The sequence below is a fragment of the Salmo salar genome, chromosome 10, assembly GCF_965601325.2.
Source record: "Salmo salar chromosome 10, fSalSal1, whole genome shotgun sequence".
NCBI classification, from domain to species: domain Eukaryota; kingdom Metazoa; phylum Chordata; class Actinopteri; order Salmoniformes; family Salmonidae; genus Salmo; species Salmo salar.
In genome coordinates, this window is record NC_138300.1 from 31,515,001 (window position 1) to 31,540,467 (window position 25,467).

Consider the following 25,467-nt stretch of genomic DNA (forward strand, 5'->3'; position numbering starts at 1 on the left):
CCAGGCTAGTGCAGACTCTCTCTGGGGATGGTAGGTTGCCAGCGAAGAACTGGTTCAGTTGAGGTTCAGTCAGAGCCTGTTGTTGTTGCAGGGCATTGATGAACTCCAAAACCGTGGGGTGTGTGGCACCAACAAGAGCCTGTTGTTGTTGCAGGGCATCGATGAACTCCAAAACCGTGGGGTGTGTGGCACCAACAAGAGCCTGTTGTTGTTGCAGGGCATCGATGAACTCCAAAACCGTGGGGTGTGTGGCACCAACAAGAGCCTGTTGTTGTTGCAGGGCATCGATGAACTCCAAAACCGTGGGGTGTGTGGCACCAACAAGAGCCTGTTGTTGTTGCAGGGCATCGATGAACTCCAAAACCGTGGGGTGTGTGGCACCAACAAGAGCCTGTTGTTGTTGCAGGGCATCGATGAACTCCAAAACCGTGGGGTGTGTGGCACCAACAAGAGCCTGTTGTTGTTGCAGGGCATCGATGAACTCCAAAACCGTGGGGTGTGTGGCACCAACAAGAGCCTGTTGTTGTTGCAGGGCATCGATGAACTCCAAAACTGTGGGGTGTGTGGCACCAACAAGAGCCCTGAAGGCCTGATGCTAGTCCTCCAGTGCCTTCCCACTGGGCACAGATGTCAATTCATTGAAATTCAGTGGAAAAAGTGTTGATTCAACCACTGTGTGTCCAGTGGGTTGTTGGTCTTCACAAAGTCTTTCTGCTCGACAACATCATAGTAGTTCCACATTTCTGAAATATACATAGAGACATTAGACACCGTGCAATGCTTTAATACTGTCATAATAATAAATATTAGGTCTATAGGCCTACTGTTTTAACAGAACGTACCTTTGGCAAATGCTGGAGCTCTTCTGGTGACTTCTCGAAATAATCTCCAGGCCCTAATGAATCTGTACTCACAGTGTCACACAACATCGTGCAGCTCCCGGTCCTCAGAGTAACTGGTTAATATCAGCTCCTCCAGCTCCTCATAGCATCTCTCCACATCGGACGAATGCAAGCGCTGGAGTTGGAGTCTCTGCGGTACATTGATACCAGCTCTTCATGGCTCGGGATAAATTCATCTTCCACATACCGCCAAAAGTTCTGGCTGAGATGGACGAAGGAACCCTGAATGTGTACCTCTTGAAACAACAAGGCCTTCACAGCTACTGGTGCTAAGTCAGTCATGATGGAGTCTGGTTTCATCTCAGGCTCCTCAGTGCCTCCAACACAAGAGTGTATATAGCCTAAAAAAATTAAATATATAGGCATAAGATGAATTGCATGTTCAACTCAACATTGCTGTAAAAAATATGTTTTATGAACCCTTCATACAACATCAATAATATGCTAATTGCTGATGCTTACCTCAGACTTATAGGGCTGCAAAATATAGGCTGCTGGAATCACGGTTGACTGTTGCTGCCACGAAAAGGTGTACAACTTCTGAAACAAAGGTGGGGCCCCTTTGAATGACCCATCTACACACCAGGATGAGGACTGGCACAGGAAATCCAGGTTGTATGTCATTGTGAAGATAAGAAACCTTTATGGTCCTGGCCCACTGCCATGCTGGAGGAACAGCTGTCCACCCGCCCTGCCACGGTAGCTCTCTGGTTGTTCTATAGGTCCTCCTGTTCAAAAGGCCAGGGCTTACTCAACACAAACACAACCGGCGAACAGGCATTCACACTTCTGAGTCTCCAGTTCCTCCTTCAAAACCAGCCAACCCTCTACAATCTCTGATCCGTACATGGCATTGTTGTGTTCTCCCGTTATCTTGGTGATACGCCTGGCAGTGAGGGTGATGCGACCTTTGCACTTGTACTGATCATAACTGGTGCACTTCCAGAACCGCTTATTTGTAGTAAAGCTATCCTATCTGTAAATGTAGCCAGTTTGTGCCAGGACAATGATTCGGGCTTGTTTGGGCCAACATAGCCAGTGCCGCGCAGAGTTCCATTGTAACCCCCCCCCGTCTCTACCCCCCCCCCCCCCCCCCCCCCCCCCCCCCCCCCCGCCTCACTCCAGACCCAGCATGGCAATATGGTGGTAATCCAGTGCTCCAGGAGTTGAAGGCTGAGGTGACTGAGATTCCTGCTCCTAGTCCTGAGGGCCGAGAGGACAGCACAGGTGAGACACACCTGAACACACGGCTGTCCTGAACACCCACCTAGAGTATCAAATAGTTCATTAACCTGACGCGTTCCCAACAGCCCCATTATTATTACACAGTAACCCCCTCTCCCCCCATACAGCTGACCCACAGAATACCAGGGCAAAACCTGGGCAAATATTAGGGCAAATACCAACACCAGAGCATGTGTTTGTATATTTAGTGCCGGAGGGAGTGAGATCCAGTGCAGCTCTCTGAACACACTGAGGGGCACATCTATGATGAGATTACCTCGGCACATTTCAGCTGCCGTTTCTGTCACATCTTGGAAAAGACTGGAACATCAACAAAATAAACATGCTGAACTGGAATAATTCATATCAGTGATGGCTGTGCCTGTAACACCTTTATATTTAACCTTACATCCAGAGTTACACCCCCCTTCTCTGCCTCACACACACCATTCTGTCTTGAATATTCTGAAGGTATTTTAGGAATTGGTAAATGTACAGCAGCCTGATCATTCTCTGAGTGAGAGACTTGAGCTGGTGAAGGATTCCTTCCTGCATCTGATCAGCTGGTGCTGTACTTACTCTGTATCACACACACACTCATCGGGTATGTCGAACCAACACGCTGTAGACCTACTATGTGTCTCTACTGACTGATGATCATCTCTCATATCTTTCAGAAGCCATGACTTCTTCCCTCCGTCCCCCATCCAACAACATGATTTACTACAGATCATCTCTACACATACCTCTTCCTCTCTCTCTCTCTCTCTCTCTCTCTCTCTCTCTCTCTCTCTCTCTCTCTCTCACTCACTCACTCACTCACTCACTCACTCACTCACTCACTCACTCACTTGCTTCAATTTAAATGCAAATTTAAGGGGCTTTATTGGCATGGGAAACATATGTTTAATAAACAAAAGTGAAGTAAACAATAAAAAATGTACAGTAAACATTACACTCACAAAAGAATAAATACATTTCAAATGTCACTCTCTCTGTCTCTCTCTCTTACAGGGTTCATCTCAATAGTCTAAAATAGACACCTCTAACAACCCTGTCCCTCTAACTCTCCCCTCCTCCCATCTCTCTCTTAATGTCTCTAACTCTCCCCTCCTCCCATCTCTCTCTTAATGTCTCTAACTCTCCCCTCCTCCCATCTCTCTCTTAATGTCTCTAACTCTCCCCCCTCCCATCTCTCTCTTAATGTCTCTAACTCTCCCCTCCTCCCCATCTCTCTCTTAATGTCTCTAACTCTCCCCTCCTCCCATCTCTCTCTTAATGTCTCTAACTCTCCCCTCCTCCCATCTCTCTCTTAATGTCTCTAACTCTCCCCTCCTCCCCATCTCTCTCTTAATGTCTCTAACTCTCCCCTCCTCCCATCTCTCTCTTAATGTCTCTAACTCGCCCCTCCTCCCATCTCTCTCTTAATGTCTCTAACTCTCCCCTCCTCCCCATCTCTCTCTTAATGTCTCTAACTGCCCTCCCCATCTCTCTCTTAATGTCTCTAACTCTCCCCTCCTCCCATCTCTCTCTTAATGTCTCTAACTCTCCCCTCCTCCCATCTCTCTCTTAATGTCTCTAACTCTCCCCTCCTCCCATCTCTCTCTTAATGTCTCTAACTCTCCCCTCCTCCCATCTCTCTCTTAATGTCTCTAACTCTCCCCTCCTCCCATCTCTCTCTTAATGTCTCTAACTCTCCCCTCCTCCCCATCTCTCTCTTAATGTCTCTAACTCTCCCCTCCTCCCATCTCTCTCTTAATGTCTCTAACTCTCCCCTCCTCCCATCTCTCTCTTAATGTCTCTAACTCCCCTCCTCCCATCTCTCTCTTAATGTCTCTAACTCTCCCCTCCTCCCCATCTCTCTCTTAATGTCTCTAACTCTCCCCTCCTCCCATCTCTCTCTTAATGTCTCTAACTCTCCCTCCTCCCATCTCTCTCTTAATGTCTCTAACTCTCCCCTCCTCCCATCTCTCTCTTAATGTCTCTAACTCTCCCCTCCTCCCATCTCTCTCTTAATGTCTCTAACTCCCCTCCTCCCATCTCTCTCTTAATGTCTCTAACTCTCCCCTCCTCCCATCTCTCTCTTAATGTCTCTAACTCTCCCCTCCTCCCATCTCTCTCTTAATGTCTCTAGCTCTCCCCTCCTCCCCATCTCTCTCTTAATGTCTCTAACTCTCCCCTCCTCCCATCTCTCTCTTAATGTCTGTAACTCCCCTCCTCCCTCTCTCTCTTAATGTCTCTAACTCTCCCCTCCTCCCATCTCTCTCTTAATGTCTCTAACTCTCCCCTCCTCCCATCTCTCTCTTAATGTCTCTAACTCTCCCCTCCTCCCATCTCTCTCTTAATGTCTCTAACTCTCCCCTCCTCCCATCTCTCTCTTAATGTCTCTAACTCTCCCCTCCTCCCATCTCTCTCTTAATGTCTCTAACTCTCCCCTCCTCCCATCTCTCTCTTAATGTCTCAAACTGCCCTCCCCATCTCTCTCTTAATGTCTCTAACTCTCCCCTCCTCCCCATCTCTCTCTTAATGTCTCTAACTCTCCCCTCCTCCCCATCTCTCTTAATGTCTCTAACTCTCCCCTCCTCCCATCTCTCTCTTAATGTCTCTAACTCTCCTCCTCCCATCTCTCTCTTAATGTCTCTAACTCTCCCCTCCTCCCATCTCTCTCTTAATGTCTCTAACTCTCCCCTCCTCCCATCTCTCTCTTAATGTCTCTAACTGCCCTCCCCATCTCTCTCTTAATATCTCTAACTCTCCCCTCCTCCCCATCTCTCTCCTAATGTCTCTAACTCTCCCCTCCTCCCATCTCTCTCTTAATGTCTCTAACGCTCCCCTCCTCCCCATCTCTCTCTTAATGTCTCTAACTCTCCCCTCCTCCCCATCTCTCTCTTAATGTCTCTAACTCTCCCCTCCTCCCATCTCTCTCTTAATGTCTCTAACTCTCCCCTCCTCCCCATCTCTCTCTTAATGTCTCTAACTCCCCTCCTCCCATCTCTCTCTTAATGTCTCTAACTCTCCCCTCCTCCCATCTCTCTCTTAATGTCTCTAACTCTCCCCTCCTCCCATCTCTCTCTTAATGTCTCTAACTGCCCTCCCCATCTCTCTCTTAATGTCTCTAACTCTCCCCTCCTCTCTCACAGGCTGTGGAGAGTTGATATCAATAGGTGAGCCAGTGTCCCATCGTAAGGCTGACAGTATAGCTGGTAAATACGGTGTGTGGATGCAGGACCCAGAAGCTGTGGCGCCCTATGGAGGAAAGATGGTGTGGCGCATTGATACAGTGGGGTCAGAGGTCAGACAGCTCTTTGGTTACGAAGACATTGATCAGCTCTCTAAAGGCTTCCCCTCCAAGGTGGGTGACTGACTGACTGGCATGGGATAGTCCTAGAGTCTAACCTTAACCACTGATCTAGGATCAGATTACCTTCCCCCTAACCAACCTTTACCTTAACCATGATAACATATTGAGGTATAATGTAAAGTGTGACCATTGACCGGACTGTATTATCATGGTCTATCACAAGGTGTTGCTATTACCGGAGCCAGTGGAGAGTACAGGAGCAACTCTGTACCGCGGCTCTCTGTACTACCAGCGCCGCCGCAGCCGCACCCTGCTGAGGTACAACCTGGCATCTGAGAGCATCGCTTCCCGCCGAGACCTGCCCCACGCCGGCTTCCACGGCCAGTTCCCCTATTCCTGGGGGGGCTACACCGATGTGGACCTGGGGGTGGACGAGCAGGGCCTGTGGGCTGTCTACAGCACCAACAAGGCTAAAGGAGCCATAGTGGTGTCCCAGCTGGACCCACACAGCCTGGCGGTGAAGAGGAGCTGGGAGACCAGCATCAGGAAGACCAGCGTGGCTAACGCCTTCATCATCTGTGGTCGTCTGTACACAGTGGCCAGCTACACGGCTCCCAACACCACCATCAACTTCATGTTTGACACAGCTACAGGCCAGGGGAAGGAGGTGGCTCTACCCTTCAGGAATAAGTACCGTTACAACAGCATGGTGGACTACAACCATGCCCAGAGGAAGCTTTTCGCCTGGGACAACTTCCACATCGTGTCCTACGACGTCAGGCTGGGCCGCCAGTAGAGGAGCTGAGGAGGCCTCTTCATACAAACCAAAGACTTTCTCTGTCTGTCCTTCAAAGACTGACAGCTTTAGAGCAGCTAGTGTGGTGGTAAGTTGTTAGTGTTATTCACCACCTTCATCAATGCATAGGCCTAGTACTTACCATAACTGGCCACTATAGTGATTGAGATTTAAAATTATTCTAGCAAATTGCATTATGAATGGAACCCCCTGCAGGTATCTTGTTTCTGTGGAAAGGCAATTGCTGTGGCACGGTCCACAAATATGTTTATAGAGGAATTATTTTTCTACTGTTTGGTCATCAGAGTAGTGCTTTTATTGTATTTCAAGTATAGTTTTTAGAAGGGGATTGGGGGCAAAGCCAACATTATCAAGTCTACTGCTCTCAAACATCAGTGATCACACAAGGTCTAATGTGTGTACTGTGTATAAAACTCATTCGACCCATCTGTCCTGTACATAGTGCCTCTCCCCCCAGTAGGAAACATGTTCAGAGACAAACTTGCTGCTCTCTAGCTCTGCATGTATTGAAATATTGCATGTTCCTGTGCATTGTACTTCTCTATATTAAATGATGTACAAATTCATACCAAGGTATAATAAAGATTATCTATTCTAAATAATATAGTTATCTGTAAAAATCAATAACCTCTAGATTCTAGGAGGATGATAACTCAGTCACATACCCTTTTACTATCATAAGAAGGGGAAGACATGGAATCATTCACCAAATAGCCCCTATCCATCCATCCATCCAGCTCTTTCAGGTGTGTGAACACAGAAGGAAGGCCTTGGACCAAAGAGGCCAATTATGAAGAGCATTCCTTCACAGGTCAATACTGACTGAAGACTCCATTTGAGTGGAGGTTGATGTGTTACTGCAGGTGTTTCCCCCATCAGCTGCATTCATGAATGTTTCCCACAATAAAACACACGTCCACTCATGGGACCTTCACCAGAGAAGGGGGAGACAAGACGAGGAGAGGTGATGAGGGGAAAAGAGTGGAGAGGAGGAGGGAATTGAAATGTGAGAAACAGAAGAGAAAACATTCACTGTGTTCCTTCCACAAAGAGAAATAAAACTAAGGATGGTAGAATGTTAATGGTTTATTATACACTTCTCTTGGGGCACCATACACACTCACAGAACCTGGCTCAGTAACACATCACACATACAGTATGAGTATAGTCTTGGTTTGAAGTCTGCACTTTAGAAAGCAAAAAGTCTTGGTTCTAAACCCACATAATCCAGGTTGGACAAAGGACATAATACATCTTGAGTTCTTCCAGGTAAGGAAAGCAGATACAGTGCCTTCAGAAAGTATTCAAACCCCTTGACTTTTTCCCACATTTTGTTGTGTTACAGCCTGAATTTAAAATTGATTAATTTAGATTTTGTGTCACTGGCCTACACACAAGACCCCATAATGTCAAAGTGGAATTAGATTTTTAGAAATGTGTACAAATTAAAAGCTGAAATGTCTTGAGCCAATATTGTATTCAACCCCTTTGTTATGGCAAGCCTAAATAATGTCAAGAGTAAAAATATGCTTAACAAGTCACATAAGTTGCACGGACGCAATAATTGTGTTTAACATGAATGACTGCCTCATCTCTGCACACCACACATAAAATGATCTTTAAAGTCCCTCAGTCAAGCAGTGAATTTCAAAAACAGATTGAAACACAAAGACCAGCGAGGTTTTCCAACGCCTCACAAAGGGCACCTATTGGTAGATGGGTAAATATAAAAAAAAAGTAGATATTGAACATCCCTTTGAGCATGGAGAAGTTATTAATTACACTTTGGATGGTGTATCAATACACCTAGTCACTACAAAAATACATGCGTCCTTCCTACCTCAATTGCCGGAAAGGAAGGAAACTGCTCAGGGATTTCACCATGAGGGTGTGATAGCAGAAAACTGAGGATGGATCAACAACATTGTAGTTACTCCACAATACTAACCTAAATGACAGAGTGAAAAGAAGAAAGCCAGTACAAAAAAAATATTCCAAAACATGAATCCTTTTTGCAATAAGGCACTAACGTAAAACTGCAAAAAATGCAGCAAAGAAATTAACTTTATGTCCTGAAAACAAAGTGTTGTTTGGGGCAAATCCAACACAACAGCACCACTCTACATATTTTCCGGACAATAATCTAAAACACAAGGACAATTATATACTGGAGTTGCTTACCAAGACTACATGTAATGTTCCTGAGTGGCCTAGTTACAGTTTTGACTTAAATCTATGGCAAGACTTAAATGGCTGTGTAGTAATGATCAACTAACAACTTGACAGAGCTTGAAAAAAAAATGAACATATTGTTTTGAAATTATTGTACAATCCACGTGTGCAAAGCTCTTAGAAACTTACCCAGAAAGACTCACAGTTGTAATCACTGCCAAAGGTGATTCTAACATATTGACTCAAGGCGTTGAATACTTATCGAATCAAGATATATTAGTGTTTTGTGTTTCATAAATTGATTTAAAAAATCTTCAACTTAGACATTATAGAGTATTTTGTGTAGCTCGTTGACAATTCTTTTTCAATTTTAATCCCATGTGTAACACACCAAAATGTGTCAAAAGTCAAGGGGTGTGAATACTTTTTGAAGGCAATTTATCAAAAGCACCACTATATAAATTCAACGTCAGAACTGTTTGATTGGTTGGCTCAGACTCTGATACCCATAAGTTAGAGTAGGTAGAAGTTGCCCCACCACTGATACAATGTAACAGTTCAGATAAAAGACATGTACAGTTCCAGTCAAAAGTTTGAACACACCTACTCATTCAAGGGTTTTTCTTTACTTTGACTATTTTCTACATTGTAGAATAATAGTGAAGATATCAAAACTATGAAATAACACATATGGAATCATGTAGTAACCAAAAAAGTGTTAAACAAATCAAAATATATTTTATATTTGAGATTCGTCAAAATAGTGTCATGATGTGGCCCATTCAGGGTGTAGATCGTGGCTCCCTGTACATTTCCCAGCTGTCAGGTTTACATCTAAATATTGTGAAACGTATGTGATTAAACATTAAACTATTTGTGAAAAGATGTCATGTGATGTTAACCTTTAAATGAGAGTATGGGTTTTTCATATAAAGTTAACCAAATCAATGGCCACGCCCATGTGAGCATATACATTACGTCGGCATCATGGAACCGCCCTTTTCTACTGAAACGTATAAAATCCACTCCTGATGAAATTCACACCAGACTACGCAACCCCCGGTGTAAGCTAACAGGCTGACTACACCAAAATAAATGTAGAAATCTATGTTATTCAATTATTGCACCCACACTGCTCGCGCGCACCAACAAGCGTCTGCGTTGCCAAGGGCTAAAATAGAAGTCAGTTCTATTTCTGATGCAGATCGCGCTGCAGGTCCTGCCTCTCCCATCTCCTCATTGGTTTATAGAAGCAGGTACCCACGTGCCATCTCCTCATTGGTTGTACCCACATGGGTGACTGAAAGACGAATGAGGTCAGTGCACCTAATTTACCAGTTTACCTAATTTATGAAAGTTGCCAATTGCATTATAAAGTCAAGAGAAGAAAAAGCCTGGAAGGGTGAGAGACGACTAGAAACGATTCAGTTGACCGTTGGCTGATTTTCCTTCAATCTGTGGTCCAACTCATCCCAAACCATCTCAATTAAGTTGAGGTCAGGTGATTGTGTAAGCCAGGTCATCTGATGCAGCACTCCATGACTCTCCTTCTTCGTCAAATAGCCCTTACACAGCCTGGAGGTGTGTTTTGGGTCATTGTCCTGTTGAAAAAGTAATGATAGTCCCACTAAGCGCAAACCAGATGTATCGATGCAGAATGCTGTGGTAGCCATGCTGGTTAAGTGTGTCTTGAATTCTAAATAAATCACTGACTGTGTCACCAGCAAAGCACCCCCACACCACCTCCTCCATGCTTCACTGTGGGAACCACACATGCGGAGATCATCTGTTCACCTACTCTGCGTCTCACAAAGACACAGCGGTTGAAACCAAAAATCTCAAATTTGGACTCATCAGACCAAAGGACAGATTTCCACCGGTCTAATGTCCATTGCTCGTGTTTCTTGGCCCAAGCAAGTCTCTTCTTCTTATTGGTGTCCTTTAGTAGAAGTTTCTTTGCAGCAATTCTTCCATGAAGGCCTGATTCACGGTGTCAAATAAAGTTTTAAAGTTTTATTTGTCACAAGCGTGAAAACAACAGGTAGACCTTACAGTGGAATACTTACTTACAAGCCCTTAACCAATAATGCAGTTAAGAAAATACCCCCCAAAAAGTAAGAGATAAAAGTAACAAATAATTAAAGAGCAGCAGTAAAATAACAATAGCGAGGCTATATACAGGGGGTACCGGTACAGAGTCAATGTGCGAGGGCACCGGTGTCGAGGTAATTGAGGTAATATGTACGAGTTGTTAAAGTGACTATGCATAGATAATAACAGAGAGTAGCAGCAGTGTAAAAGTGTGTGTGTGGGGGGGGGGGGGGGGGGGGGGGGGGGGGCAATGCAAATAGTCTGAGTAGCCATTTGATTGATTAGCTGATAGAAATTAGATAAAACTGATTTAAGTTTCCCTCCATTAATGTCCCCGGCCACTAGGAGCGCCGCCTCTGGATGAGCATTTTCCTGTTTGCTTATGGCGGTATACAGCTCATTGAGTGCGGTCTTAGTGCCAGCATCGGTCTGGGGTGGTATGTAGACAGCTACGAAAAATACAGATGAAAACTCTCTAGGTAGATAGTGTGGTCTACAGCTTATCATGAGATACTCTACCTCAGGTGAGAAAAACCTTGAGACTTCCTTAGATATCGTGCACCAGCTGTTGTTTACAAATATACATAGGCCACCATCCCGTGTCTTACCAGAGGCTGCTGTTTTATTCTGCCGATAGAGTGTATAACCCGCCAGCTGTATGTTATTAATGTCGTCGTTCAGCCACGACTCGGTGAAACATAAGATATTACAGTTTGTAATGTCCCGTTGGTAGGATATACGTGCTTTTAGTTCGGCCCATTTATTTTCCAGCGATTGAACGTTGGCTAACAGTACGGATGGCAAAGGCAGATTAGCCACTCGTCGCCTGATCCTCACAAAGCACCCCGATCTCCTTCCACAAAATCTCAGTTTCTTTCACCTGCAAATGACAGGGATGAGGGCCTGTTCGGGTGTTTGGAGTATATCCTTCCAGTCCGACTCATTAAAGAAAAATCTTTGTCCAATTCGAGGTGAGTAATTGATGTTCTGATGTCCAGAAGCTCTGATGTCTAGAAGCTGCTACCGTCATAAGAGATGGTAGCAGCAACATTATGTACAAAATAAGTTACAAACAATGCGAAAAAACTAACAAAATAGCACGGTTGGTTAAGAGCCAGTAAAACTGCAGCCATCTCCTCCGGGGCCATCATCAATATTCAGTCTCCTCTGAACAGTTGATGTTGAGATGTGTCTGTTACTTGAACTCTGAAGCATTTATTTGGGCTGCAATTTCTGAGGCTGGTAACTCTAATGAACTTATCCTCTGCAGCAGAGGTAACTCTGGGTCTTCCTTTCATGAGAGCCTGTTTAATCATAGCGCTTGATGGTTTTTGTGACTGCACTTGACGAAACTTTAAAAGTTCTTGAAATTTTCCTGATTGACTGACCTTCATCTTAAAGTAATGATGGACGGTCGTTTCTCTTTGCCTATTTGATCTGTTCTTGCCATAATACAGACTTAGTATTTTACCAAATAGGGCTATCTTCTGTATACCACCCCTACCTTATCACAACACAACTGATTGGCTCAAACACATTAAGTAAAGAAATTCCACTAATTAACTTTTAACAAGGCACACCTGTTAATTGAAATGCATTCCAGGTGACTACCTCATGAAGCTGGTTGAGAGAATGCAAAGAGTGTGCAAAGCTGTCATCAAGGAAAAGGGTGGCTACTTAGAATAATTTCAAATATAAAATCTATTTTGATTTGTTTAACACTTTTTTTGGTTACTACATGATTCCATGTGTTATTTCATAGTTTTAGATGTCTTCACTATTATTCTACAATGAAGAAAATATTAAAAATAAAGAAAAACCCTGGAATGAGTAGGTGTGTCCAAACTTTTGACTGGTACTGCAAGCATGCAGAGATCTTCAGTGGGTGTGTGTTATATTCTTACCTCAGTTATCCTGAGGAACAGATTCCTGTTGGAACGTTCCACAAATTATACCCACCCGTCACAACTGTCAGTAAGAGTGTCCACGATTGAGTCTTTGAATGAAGAGATTGAGATGAAACCGTCCAGTTTGAGTGTTTGTTTCAGTCGCTAGCTGCAGCGAACTGAAAAGAGGAGCGACCCAGGGACGTGTGTGCTTTCGGGACCTTTAACAGAATGTGACTGGCAGAACGGGTGTTGTATGTGGAGGATCAGGGCTGCAGTAGATATCTCAGACAGGGGCGGAAATCCCGGGGGGACGGGGGGGACACGACCCCCCCATCCTGGGAAAAATATGATTTGTCCCGCTCAATATATCACTGAAACATAACTATGTAATTTAAATAATATTAATAATACGCAATGAAAGCAATTGTGCTGATTATAGACACTTAATAGCGCGTTTTTAAGTTTCAAAAGATTGCAACCCCCCCACCCTTTGCCTCACAATGGTTTGATCCACTGCCAGTTCCTTAGTTGGCAAGGTAACAGAGGGGTCGTATCTACTGTCTACATTTACATTTACATTTAAGTCATTTAGCAGACGCTCTTATCCAGAGCGACTTACAAAATGGTGCATTCACCTTATGATATCCAGTGGAACAACCACTTTACAATAGTGCATCTAAATCTTTTAAGGGGGGGGGGGGGGTTAGAAGGATTACTTTATCCTATCCTAGGTATTCCTTAAAGAGGTGGGGTTTCAGGTGTCTCCGGAAGGTGGTGATTGACTCCGCTGTCCTGGCGTCGTGAGGGAGCTTGTTCCACCATTGGGGTGCCAGAGCAGCGAACAGTTTTGACTGGGCTGAGCGGGAACTGTGCTTCCTCAGAGGTAGGGGGGCCAGCAGGCCAGTGGTGGATGAACGCAGTGCCCTTGTTTGGGTGTAGGGCCTGATCAGAGCCTGAAGGTATGGAGGTGCCGTTCCCTTCACAGCTCCGTAGGCAATCACCATGGTCTTGTAGCGGATGCGAGCTTCAACTGGAAGCCAGTGGAGAGAGCGGAGGAGCGGGGTGACGTGAGAGAACTGTCTGAAAGGCACTCAATGAACGTAACTGACGTGAGGTTAATCCAGTCAATCGCGCACACACACTAGCTGAATATGCAGAGCTAGCGCGCAAATATTAACTATTAAGCTAGCTAGTACCTATTCCATTTATGTGGCGTCGTCAAAGATGGAATCAGCATGCAGATGATGTAAGTTAGTGCTTCAAAGTCCCTGTGATAAGGTTAGCGATAAACTGAAATCCAAACTGAACAGAACTACACTCTCTTCTACCATTGTCTTAAATATATTTAATGGTCTCGTTGCAAAAGCTAAATTGTCGCAAGTGAACTTTTATTTATTTATTTTATTTCACCTTTATTTAACCCGGGTAGCAAAGATTATAGCAAACACCACTGAAACTGAATTGGTGCTCGCTAGCTTTGCAAATTCAGCTATTGTTGGAAGCCAGCCAATATGAAACAAACTATTAAAATTACAAAAGGTTGCAGCATATGTTGTGTAAATGGTGAACTCATACAGCTGTCAACTCTTGTCATTTTAATCCGTTTCACATTTGCTAGCTACCTTTTAGATCGAAGCCCAAATAGAATGATTGAAGATGATGGAAGCCCATCTCCTACTGTAAATAACCTACACACTGTGTGTGTAGCCAGCCAGCCAGCCAGGTAGAAAAATGAGAGTATTTTTCAGTACACCAAAACGCAAAGTAAGAACCCTAGTAGCCTAATATCTCAAAGACTAGTTGATAAAATGTTCATAAGAAAGAAATGAAATTCTAATGGAAATGTTTCACAATGATGTCATTAGGCAGAGCAGGCAACAGATGGCACACAGACAGCAGAGTTGGGGACAGATATGCAGGGACTGGCAGAGACAGGGAGTCTCAGGTAAGTTTGTTGAGTCTTTGTTTGGCAACATTATGAAAGGTTCTCAATTTTTTTGACTTGTAAAATAGGAACATAATTGGAAAATGCCATGGATACCCCCACTCTCAAACTGGTGACTGAACTAAGATTTGTTAAAGGCAATGGTATTGCTGTTGTGATTAGTTGTGTAGTTTTGGGTACCGGTAGTTAGGAGTACGGCAAACACCTTATTTCTTTGGTTCCTCAATATACATTTACCATATTACAATGTAGGCTATGTGTTACAGCACTACTTTTGGTGTCCCCCTCAGGAATTGCTCTTGAGAAAATTTCATGTAATTGTCCCCTCCAAAGTTGATATCAGATTTTCGCCCCTGATCTCAGATAGGGGGGAGTGAGGCCTAAAGTTGTTTTATAAATAAGCATCAACCAGTGGGTCTTGCGATGGGTATACAGAGATGACCAGTTTACAGAGGAGTATAGAGTGCAGTGATGTGTTCTATAAGGAGCATTGGTGGCAAATCTGATGGCCGAATGGTAAAGAACTTATAGCCGCTCGAGAGCACCCTTACCTGCCGATCTATAAATTACGTCTCCGTAATCTTGGTGGTGAACCGTAATCTATTTTTAGCGGCTAATAACAGCTATCAAACCATTTGATCTATGCAGGTGTAATCTAAAACCACCACCACATTCCCCGTCAGTCATGTCCATGCCTTCACAGAGGTTGGCTGCCATGGCTAGAGCCTAAGTAAAGCCTCTAATAAACAGCACACGCTGCAAAGTTTAATGTTCATAATAGCTATTCTACATAGAATATCGATTCATGTGAACCATTCTGCCACCTCTTCTAGTTTATTTGCGTTTCCAGTTACGAGGACCACAGATCTCCCGGGACAGCCATGTTGATGCCTCTTGTTGTCCGGAAGATAATCACCGACGGACCAGAACTAGCCGGGCAGCAAAGACATCCGGTTCTACATCAGACAATGACAGGCTTCTGTCAAGAATCTCAGCAAATCAGCATTAGACTAGGAACTCCGCCTATTCAGAGCTATCCAATCAAAATGTAGTTGTGTACAGCTCGGAATAATGTCCGGGTGAACATGCCATGTGGGGGAAGATAGGGAGCTGAAAATCCAAGCATTTCTAACTTGATAATACGTTTTTGGACCAATTGACAATCTACCAATTGCTACCTTTACACTGTTATGATGTCCTGCAAGTTCCTGAATCTTAGCTAGCTTGTTCAAAGCTAACCGGAAGTATCCTAACGTTAGTTTGTTTACAAGTAGCTAGCTAGCTACTGATATAAACCTAGCAAGTGTCAAAGATGAGTCTTCTACCTCGCACTGCCGAGGAGTTCAGTTCTGCAGAGTACTGGGAACGCTTCTTCAAGAAGAGAGGAGAGAAGGCTTTTGAGTGGTATGGAGACTACAACAAACTCTGTGGCGTGCTGCACAAATACATCAAACCGAGGGATAAGGTGAGCAGATGCACTGACAACCTGACATGTAGGAAAATGCCCCCTAAAAATGTTCCGACTCAACAGTCAATTTGTCTTCTGCTGAAATTCTTTCTACTGAAGAGCCATGTAAGTCTTGTATTATATGACGCACGGAATAATTCCTATCCAAATGACAGGGTCCTTTAGCAGACGCTTTTATCCAACGCGACTTACAGTCATGCGTATCTTGTCTCGTCTGTCTCAGGTCTTGGTGGTGGGCTGTGGTAACTCTGAGCTGAGTGAGCAGCTGTATGACGTCGGCTACAGACATCTGACCAACATTGACATTAGTGAGACGGTGGTGAATCACATGAACCAGAAGAATGCCAAGCAGCGCCCAGACCTGACCTTCCAGACGGTGGATGCCACCCAGACACCCTACGAGGACGGAAGCTACCAGGCTGCACTGGACAAGGGGACACTGGACGCCATGGCCTCCCAGGAGGAGGGGGCTCTAGCTGGGAGGATGCTGGCTGAGGTGTGCTGGTGTGGAGTAGCTTGACAGGGATTATAAGAGTAGCACTCCAGGAGTGTTGGCCACCTCTTGTATACATACATCTGTTAGTAAAATGTGTCTTAAAGTTTATTCACATGCAATAAACCCTTTATGCCTTGTGTTTGTGTAGGTGGGTCGTGTCCTGGGTATAGGAGGCCGCTACGTCTGTGTGACCCTGGCCCAGGAGAGTGTCATCAAGCTGGCTGTGGAGCACTTCATCCAGGTAAAAGGCTTAGGTTAGATGCATTGATAGTGATAGATGGTTGCCTTACCTATTCAATTCACTCAGAATAAGAGCATTTTCGAAATGATTGAAATGTTAATGTAGGTGGGCTGGGCTGTGAGGCTCCATTGTCTGGCTGACCCGGAGAGCCAGGAGGTCTCTTCCTTCGCTCTGCCTGTCTTCGTATTGGTTTGCACAAAGTTCCGTCAGCCAATGCCCATGCCCATCCTGGAGATGTGCCAAGGGGAGGATGGTGCCCCCGTGAGGCTTCCCGTGGTGGCAGACCTGCTGTCTGTGGTGAGAGAGCGCCAGGCATACGCCATGCTGAGACAGAGGCTCCGTACGGGTACAGACGCGACCTCTACCCCCTCGTTGACCCTCTGCCACGCCCCCACTGGGCGACCCCGCTACACCCTCACCGTACAGGACTGCCCCCCTGGTGCCAAGGTTCCCCGTGCCAACCACTTTGCCATCTTCATAGGTGAGGGATAGGATTTGTCGTATGTCGGCACACCTGGGTGGAAAAACATGGGTATATTTGTCTTTCCTTTCTGCTCTTGGCTGCATTCTAAACCTGGCTCTTCCTGTCTCAACCCCGACAGTGCCTCAGGGCAGAGAGACTGATTGGCTGTACGGCTTGGCTGAGGGGCGGGGCCAACTAGCGGCTAGCGCTAACTTCAGACGTCTGGTTGTCGTGGCCATGCACAGAGAACAGGAGTATACCGACATGCAGGCTGTCCAATCAGAGCTCTCCCCCATGGTGATGGAACTCGCCCCCCCTGGGATGCCAGCCAATCAGAAAGTAGGGAAGTTGTGATTATTCTATTTTGCGTTGTAATTAAAAAAGCATACGTTTCCTAATTTCTCTATCATCTCGCCCCCTTCACCCATTTTCCCCGTCTCCCTCTCTCCATCCCTGTCCCTCCCCCTGTAGGTTCCGTTCCTGTCGGTGGGAGGTGAGCTGGGTTGGAGGGAGGTGGTGAGTCATGGTACCAGTGATCTGAGTGGTCAGTACTCTGTAGAGGATGTGAGAGGAGAGGATGGTCAGCTCTACCGTAGACTGGTCTTCCTGGGTAACGACGGACTGGTCCAGTCAGAGAGCCGCCTCACTAACCCAGCAGCAGGTGAGAACAAACACGCACAGTTTTTATTACTTGGTGAGTTCAGTGGCTAACCGTCTCTTTAACTTTAGCAGCAGCCTCGTCTCAGAAGAATAAGAAGAGCAGAAGGAAAGCCAAGCTCTCTGCCCCTCCCCCCATGACAACCCCATCCCAGACACCAGGTGGTGCCCTGGAGGTGGACAAAGGCTATCTATGCTGTGCCCACCACAGGGTCATGGTGGCTGGCCTCGCCATGCTAGGCGTGGGCAACGACCACAACAAAGGTAGGTGTATTTGCCAGCATTGTCTGCCAGTCAGTCGCCCTGTGCCCACATACCTGCCAAATACCACTCTGTGTTTGACACTTTTTCTCAAATCCACTATTTTTGCCTACAGGAAGTTTGGTCACTTGACACGACAGGTCTGATGAATCAGCCAAATGTCACCTGTCTGTCATGTCTCCTATAACTTGTCTGTAGATGTGTCAGTGCTCCTGGTGGGACTGGGTGGAGGAGGTCTGCCCCAGTTCCTGCGGGACTTTGTACCCGGAGCCAGGGTGGAGGTGGTGGAGCAGGATCCAGCAGTGCTGGAGGTGGCTCAGGGATGGTTTGGCTTCACACCTGATGACAGGCTCACTGTCACACTGGGAGATGGACTGGAACGCATTAACAACATTGAGAGAGAAGGTGAGAGTGCTGGGAGGGAGGGGGGTGAGAGAGAAGGTGAGAGTGCTGGGAGGGAGGGAGGGGGGGTGAGAGAGAAGGTGAGAGTGCTGGGAGGGAGGGAGGGGGGGTGAGAGAGAAGGTGAGAGTGCTGGGAGGGAGGGAGGGGGGGTGAGAGAGAAGGTGAGAGTGCTGGGAGGGAGGGAGGGGGGGTGAGAGAGAAGGTGAGAGTGCTGGGAGGGAGGGAGGGAGGGAGGGGGGGTGAGAGAGAAGGTGAGAGTGCTGGGAGGGAGGGGGGGGGTGAGAGAGAAGGTGAGAGTGCTGGGAGGGAGGGAGGGAGGGGGGGTGAGAGAGAAGGTGAGAGTGCTGGGAGGGAGGGAGGGAGGGGGGGTGAGAGAGAAGGTGAGAGTGCTGGGAGGGAGGGAGGGAGGGGGGGTGAGAGAGAAGGTGAGAGTGCTGGGAGGGAGGGAGGGAGGGGGGGTGAGAGAGAAGGTGAGAGTGCTGGGAGGGAGGGAGGGAGGGGGGGTGAGAGAGAAGGTGAGAGTGCTGGGAGGGAGGGAGGGAGGGGGGGTGAGAGAGAAGGTGAGAGTGCTGGGAGGGAGGGAGGGAGGGGGGGTGAGAGAGAAGGTGAGAGTGCTGGGAGGGAGGGAGGGAGGGGGGGTGAGAGAGAAGGTGAGAGTGCTGGGAGGGAGGGAGGGAGGGGGGGTGAGAGAGAAGGTGAGAGTGCTGGGAGGGAGGGAGGGAGGGGGGGTGAGAGAGAAGGTGAGAGTGCTGGGAGGGAGGGAGGGAGGGGGGGTGAGAGAGAAGGTGAGAGTGCTGGGAGGGAGGGAGGGAGGGGGGGTGAGAGAGAAGGTGAGAGTGCTGGGAGGGAGGGAGGGAGGGGGGGTGAGAGAGAAGGTGAGAGTGCTGGGAGGGAGGGAGGGAGGGGGGGTGAGAGAGAAGGTGAGAGTGCTGGGAGGGAGGGAGGGAGGGGGGGTGAGAGAGAAGGTGAGAGTGCTGGAGGGAGGGAGGGAGGGGGGGTGAGAGAGAAGGTGAGAGTGCTGGGAGGGAGGGAGGGAGGGGGGGTGAGAGAGAAGGTGAGAGTGCTGGGAGGAGGGAGGGAGGGGGGGTGAGAGAGAAGGTGAGAGTGCTGGGAGGGAGGGAGGGGGGGGGGTGAGAGAGAAGGTGAGAGTGCTGGGAGGGAGGGAGGGAGGGGGGGTGAGAGAGAAGGTGAGAGTGCTGGGATGGGGGTGAGAGAGAAGGTGAGAGTGCTGGGATGGGGGTGAGAGAGAAGGTGAGAGTGCTGGGATGGGGGGTGAGAGAGAAGGTGAGAGTACTGGGAGGGAGGGGGGGTGAGAGAGAAGGTGAGAGTGCTGGGAGGGAGGGGGGGTGAGAGAGAGAGAGATGAGGAAGAGATACCGGATACACATTTAAGGTAGGAGGGGGAAAATAAAAGGTTGCTTCAAGAGCAAATTTGTAACCTCGAGCATGCACATGATTAACACTATTCTCTTACCTGTCCAGGTGGTCATCAGTATGATGTCATCATGTTTGACGTGGACAGTAAGGACCCCAGTTTGGGGATGAGCTGTCCTCCTCCTGCCTTCGTAGAAACAGCCTTCCTGGAGAGAGTTGGCAAACTGCTGACACCTCGAGGTACAGTAAAAGTTTTTTTATAACTTTCAAGGAGCTAGCCTGCTTTATTTTCTCAAATATAAAATGTTACGTTTTTCAAAGCCTGTAGACCTAGGTATTATCGAGGTGTATCTTGTATCTCACCATATTATACCCTTCCTCCTCTGTCCGTCTCTGTCACCCCTCCCCACCAGGTGTGTTCATGTTGAACCTGGTGTGTCGTGACTCTGCATTGAAGAAGAGTGTGTTGGATCGTGTGCGGGGTGTGTTCCCGCGTGTGCTCTCCCGGGGCATCGAGGGGGAGGTCAACGAGGTGCTGCTGTGCTCCAGGGGAACGGGGGAGACAGGGGTCCAGCCCAGCCTGCTGAAGGCAGGGAAGACTCTACAGGGAGCACTGGGCATGAACAGCAGTAGAACAGCAATCTGCATCCCTCAGATAGACATCACTGAGCTGCTAGAGGACCTGAAGGTGGCATGAGGGAGGGAGGGAGGGAGGGAGGGAGGGAGGGAGGGAGGGAGGGAGGGAGAAGGAGATGAGAAGAGGACAATGTGAACAAGTATCATTTTCATTTTAATTCTCAAAATGCTACATGCAATAATGTATGAAATAAAAACGTACAGATGTATACTGAACAAAAATATAAATGCTACATGTGATAATTTCAGATTTGCTGTTCATATTAGGAAATCATTTGATTTAAATAAAATCATTAGGCCCTAACCTATGGATTTCACATGACTGGGAATACAGATATGCATCTGTAGAGCGTGGATCAGAAAACCAGTCAGTATCTGGTGTGACCACCATTTGCCTCATGCAGTGTGACACATCTCCTTCGCATAGAGTTTATCAGGCTGTTGATTGTGGCCAATGGACTGTTGTCCCACTCTTCAATGGATTTGCAAAGTTGCTGGATATTGGCGGGAGCTGGAACACACGTCGATCCAGATCTTCCCAAACATGCTCATTGGGTGACATATCTGGTGAGCATGCAAGCTATGGAAGAAGTGGGACATTTTCAGCTTCCAGGAAATGTGTACAGATCCTTACAACATCGGGCCTTGCATTATCATGCTGAAACATAAGGTTATGGCAGCGGATGAGTGGCACGACAATGGGCCTCAGGATCTCGTTGAAGTTTCTCTGTGCATTCAAGTTGCCATCGATAAAATGCAATTGTGTTCGTTGTCCGTAGCTTATGCCTGCCCATACCATAACCCCACCGCCACCATGGGGCACTCTGTTCACAACGTTGACATCACCAAACCGGTCGCCCACACAACGCCATGTCTGCCATCTGCCCAGTACAGTTGAAACTGGGATTCATCTGTGAAGAGCACGCTTCTCCAGCGTGCCGGTGGCCATCCAAGGTGAGCATTTACTCACAGAAGTCTGTTATGATGCTGAACTGCAGTCAGGTCAAGACCCTGGTGAGGATGACGAGTACACATGAACTTCTCAGATATGGTTTCTGACAGTTTGTGCAGAAATTATTTGGTTATGCAAACCCACGATCGCACAGGTGAAGAAGCCGGTTGTGGAGGTCCTGGTCTGATGTGGTTACATGTGGTCTGCAGGTGTGAGACCGGTTGGAAGTACTGCCAAATTCTAAAATTTTTTTTTTACATTTTAGTCATTTAGCAGACGCTCTTATCCAGAGCGACTTACAGTAGTGAATGCATACATTTCATTTCATGCATTTTTTTTTTTTACTGGCCCCCAGTGGGAATCGAACCCACAACCCTGGCGTTGCACACACCATGCTGACGTTTGCAAACACCATGCCCTACCAACTGAGCCACAGGGAAGACGTTGGAGGGGCCTTATAGTAGAGAAATTAACATTTAAATTCTCTGGCAACGTCTCTGGTGGACATTCCTGCAGTCAACATGCCAATTGCACCCTCCCTTAAAACTTGAGACATCTGTGGCATTGTGTTGTGTGACAAAACTGCACATTTTAGAGTGGCCATTTTTTGTCCCCAGCACAAGGTGCACCTGTGTAAGGATCATGCTGTTTATGGTAATCAGCTTCTTGATATGCCACATCTGTCAGGTGGATGGATTATCTTGGCAAATAAAAAATACTCACTAACAGGGATGTAAACTAATTTGTGCACAAAATTTTAAATAAATCTTTTATTTGTGCGTATGGAAAAATCCCCTGATCTTTTATTTCAGCTCATGAAACATGGGACCAACACTTTACATGTTGGGTTTATATTTTTGTTCTGTGTACTTGGTCCCAACAGAATCAATTGTTTTATTCTCAAACCTTTCTCTGGTGTTTATTGATGATGAACTCTAGAGTGATTTTCTTATGCTTATAGTTGGTTTCAAGATATTTTAGAATATATATATTTTTTCTGGCAGATTTTCATCTGAAATCTTTTGCATAGAGATCCCCCTACCCACAGCTGATTTTTATACAGCACTGCCTCTCACTCACACATACTCTCTCTCACTGCCAAAGAATGCAGCCGTGTTATTTACAGTAGATGAATCGTGTGGCATGGTTACAGTCTCCAGACTACATGGACAAGAGAGACAGTTACTGCGAGGTGGGTGTGATTTAAATAGCCCTGGGCTGGAGGCGGGGAATATTACCTGTCTGTCAAGCAAAACCAATATTTTAACTGGCCATCTGTTCTGTTAACAGCTATGAATGGGCGTGCAGACTATCTGGCAACTCCTGCACATATTTGTACGCATGCGCAGAGAGACCCGTTCGCTGTCAAATTGATCAAATTGTCATCGAGTTGTTTCGCTGGCTTAACCGTGTCAAATCAGACTCAAAGTCCACCGGAGGAAATGTTACCAACACGAGTCTTTCACTTTTTGGGATCGTCTTTTCCAACAGGAAGTAAATATTAAACACAGGGTGTAACTTGCGTTTGGGTCAGGCTTTCGCGCACAGGGTGTCTGGACCACGGCGCTGCCAAGTTGGATTTGACAGTACCATTGCTAACGTTACCAGCAAGACAAGAGAGAACGGATTTTTTGACCGACTACCAGGTATCTAGATAGCCGCTAGCTAAAAAACTTGAAATAATTTATACATATACAAACTTACTATTTGTTTTTGTGTCATGCCGATTCAATAAACATCAACCAGGGCCAGCACTCACTTGAAGTTGTTGTTAGCCCTGCGATAGCTACAATAGTTAGCTCACTGTTTGTCAGCTCAGCTATCAAAATACCCCAAATAACATTATTTTTGAATGCCTTAATTTATTCGTGTAAATTTGGCAAATTTGATTGTCCACAATTATGTCATTCTTCCCAGGTTAACCGAACCAGAAAGTTCGGTCCGGATGGTGTTGTCTGTACAAATTCAGGTGGTTGACAGTCGGACGGGCACTGTCGCCATGGGCAACCGGGGGATGGAGGATCTGATCCCCTTGGTGAATAGGCTCCAGGACGCCTTCAGCACCATTGGCCAGAGCTGCAACCTAGACCTGCCGCAGATAGCTGTCGTTGGCGGTCAGAGCGCAGGCAAGAGCTCTGTCCTGGAGAACTTTGTGGGCAGGTATGGTAGTCAGACCTAGCTAGTGATCATCAACAATAAGACATCAGCAAATGCACCAGAACCATTAATGTGCAGGAAACAATTCATGATGTTATTCAATAATGGGTTATTCAGATGCTGGCTGTTTTGAGTTTGGTAGAGATTCATGGTTCCCAACAGTTGACCTCCAAATGAATGCACACTGCAGACAGACACCCTCTCCTATTCAGTGAGCGCTAGCATGGGTTGTTTACTAAATCCTCTGCCAAGGGTAGTTGTGTTTGAAGCAGCTGATCGTTCTCGATAGTTACAAATTAGTTCAGTTATGTGACAATAGGCATGATGTGTAAACAAGTGTTTTCAGATCATAGCAGATGAAGGAGAGGAGACGATAAGATTCTCTCCTTTTCTTTCTCAGTATGGTTGGCATGAAGTGGGGGCTCCTCAGAGGAGGAAGGGGAGGACCATCCTACTCACTGAATTTCATAAAAATAAAAACCGTGAACGATTTGAAGTTATACTTTTTAGATTAAACAATACTAAATATTTTCACGTCACAAAATAACTGATTAAAACACACTGTTTTGCAATGAAGGTCTGCAGCAACAGCAGTCTCCACCAGTGTAACTGCTAACCTGCTTGCTGTCAGAGCATGTGAGGGCAGTTGGAAATCCCGCTCATGGAGAAATGGTTGTGCGCCGCTCCGGTGCTCCATGTCCTTTCCAACGCTCCACTGAAAACCGCTCCGCTCTCAGAGGGAAAAAAAACTGCCACTCCAAATTCGCTCCATTCATAAAAATCCCAATTTAACCAACACCCATCTATTTTTGTGACTACCTGGACCTACCATTTGGTTTTGAAGTATTGAAACCAAAGCATATGGATTTGAATGAAAAGTATTTGAATAAACATGAAAGGGTGAATAATAATAAGAAGAAGTACACATTTCAAATAGGCTACATGTCATATTAAACAGCATATAAACACTCTAAATAGGTCATGAGCCAGACAGGGAGCCTAAGAAGGAACGAAAATGAATTATTTAGGGTATATTACTTCAATTATTTAAAGACTATAGCTTATAAAGAAATACATTGTGAAGCATTTGCTAGTGCGACACATTTCGTTGTATTAAATAATTATAGTCTATAAATTGCGCATATAGGCTGTGACTTAGAATTAAATATAAATTAAACGAAAAAGTGCCTTTTTAATTCATTTTTAGGAACACCAGTTTGGCCAGTCTGTGGCTTCAGGCTCATGCGATGGTGCCTGGAGAGCAGGCCAGCAGTGGAGAATATTCTCTCCGCACCTGCAGAGCCACTGGGGATGCTAAACACCCTTTAGGCCACTCTTGCCAGGCTGGGCAGAGATGCAGAATTTTTTATATTTTTTATATAGGCAGGCCTAAAGGTTTTTAGGCAAAATAACCCAATCAAAACGGAATGCTCCTTGCCAGGCCTATTGGGCCAAAATAAACTATGGCCTATTGCATAGATAATAACAAAATTAACATTGTTTAAGAGATCTGATTTAAAATAAAATACTTTTCTACAATGACACACTTAGTTATCTACCCAACTCTTTCCTTACTTTTAGCATGTGCACGTAGTAAGTACACCATCAGGTCTTTCGGGATAAGTGTATTTTCAGGTCCCACAATGATTCGTTAGTGGTGACACTACATCCCCGCACTCCCTCTCTTGGTCCTCATCTTTGTAATTCACCTTGATTTAGCACCTGTGTGTTCTATCAGTTTATTTCTGTAAATATTTTGTGAACTCCATGACAGTAGCTAAAGCAAGGGGCTATAGTAGCACACAAGTAGACTACAAAGGCATGCTGGGCCAGGCTTGCCCTGAGCTCGTAAAGTGAGCGCTACTAGGTCTAAATTGGAGTGGGCGAGAAGGCCGCCCTTCTGGAATCTCGCTCCGCTCACATACTCTGTTTCCTGTACACTGTACTGCATGATTGTAGCGGGTTTACTAACGCGTTAGTACTAGTCGCTATGTTGACTATGACGTTCGCAAATATGGT

General features: G+C 46.1%; 3 protein-coding genes across 7 annotated transcripts in view; all 3 read left to right on the forward strand.

Moving 5' to 3' along the window:
* The window catches only part of LOC106613972 (myocilin), an 11,608-nt gene extending 4,762 nt beyond the window's left edge, over nt 1-6,846 (forward strand). For both annotated transcript variants that reach the window (XM_014216853.3, XM_014216854.3), the window contains 3 exons: nt 2,028-2,129; nt 5,267-5,478; nt 5,651-6,846. In XM_014216853.3, coding sequence (XP_014072328.3) covers nt 2,028-2,129; nt 5,267-5,478; nt 5,651-6,223 — 887 coding nt within the window. In that variant the 3' untranslated portion in view covers nt 6,224-6,846. The remainder of the gene's footprint in view (nt 1-2,027; nt 2,130-5,266; nt 5,479-5,650) is intronic.
* Nucleotides 6,847-15,337: 8,491 nt separating this feature from the next.
* LOC106613973 (eEF1A lysine and N-terminal methyltransferase) lies at nt 15,338-20,409 on the forward strand. 2 transcript variants are annotated; one of them, XM_014216856.3, is made up of 10 exons: nt 15,338-15,806; nt 16,033-16,305; nt 16,454-16,546; nt 16,652-17,027; nt 17,149-17,348; nt 17,481-17,670; nt 17,742-17,930; nt 18,126-18,332; nt 19,812-19,943; nt 20,117-20,409. In XM_014216856.3, the coding sequence occupies exons 1-10, from the start codon at nt 15,654-15,656 to the stop codon at nt 20,398-20,400; spliced, it is 2,097 nt and encodes a 698-aa protein (XP_014072331.1). In that variant the 5' UTR covers nt 15,338-15,653; the 3' UTR covers nt 20,401-20,409. The 2 variants fall into 2 exon arrangements, with proteins under 2 accessions (XP_014072331.1, XP_014072330.1); XM_014216855.3 differs by having other exon boundaries at nt 15,344-15,806; nt 17,739-17,930.
* A 2,209-nt stretch (nt 20,410-22,618) lies between these two features.
* The window catches only part of LOC106613976 (dynamin-2), a 33,200-nt gene continuing 30,351 nt past the window's right edge, over nt 22,619-25,467 (forward strand). For all 3 annotated transcript variants that reach the window (XM_014216868.3, XM_014216866.3, XM_014216867.3), the window contains exons 1-2: nt 22,619-22,937; nt 23,209-23,451. Coding sequence is in view for 2 of the 3 variants with exons in the window: in XM_014216866.3 (XP_014072341.3) it covers nt 23,237-23,451 (215 nt within the window). In the remaining variant the exon portion in view is untranslated. The remainder of the gene's footprint in view (nt 22,938-23,208; nt 23,452-25,467) is intronic.

What these genes read in the sequence shown, in the direction of transcription:
- LOC106613973 (XM_014216855.3), top strand. Translation starts at nt 15,654, where the DNA reads ATGAGTCTTCTACCTCGCACTGCCGAGGAGTTCAGTTCTGCAGAGTAC. An exon ending in CCACTTTGCCATCTTCATAG is followed by an intron (nt 17,028 to 17,148) that starts GTGAGGGATAGG and finishes CAACCCCGACAG; the next exon opens with TGCCTCAGGGCAGAGAGACT. An exon ending in GGGCAACGACCACAACAAAG is followed by an intron (nt 17,931 to 18,125) that starts GTAGGTGTATTT and finishes ACTTGTCTGTAG; the next exon opens with ATGTGTCAGTGCTCCTGGTG.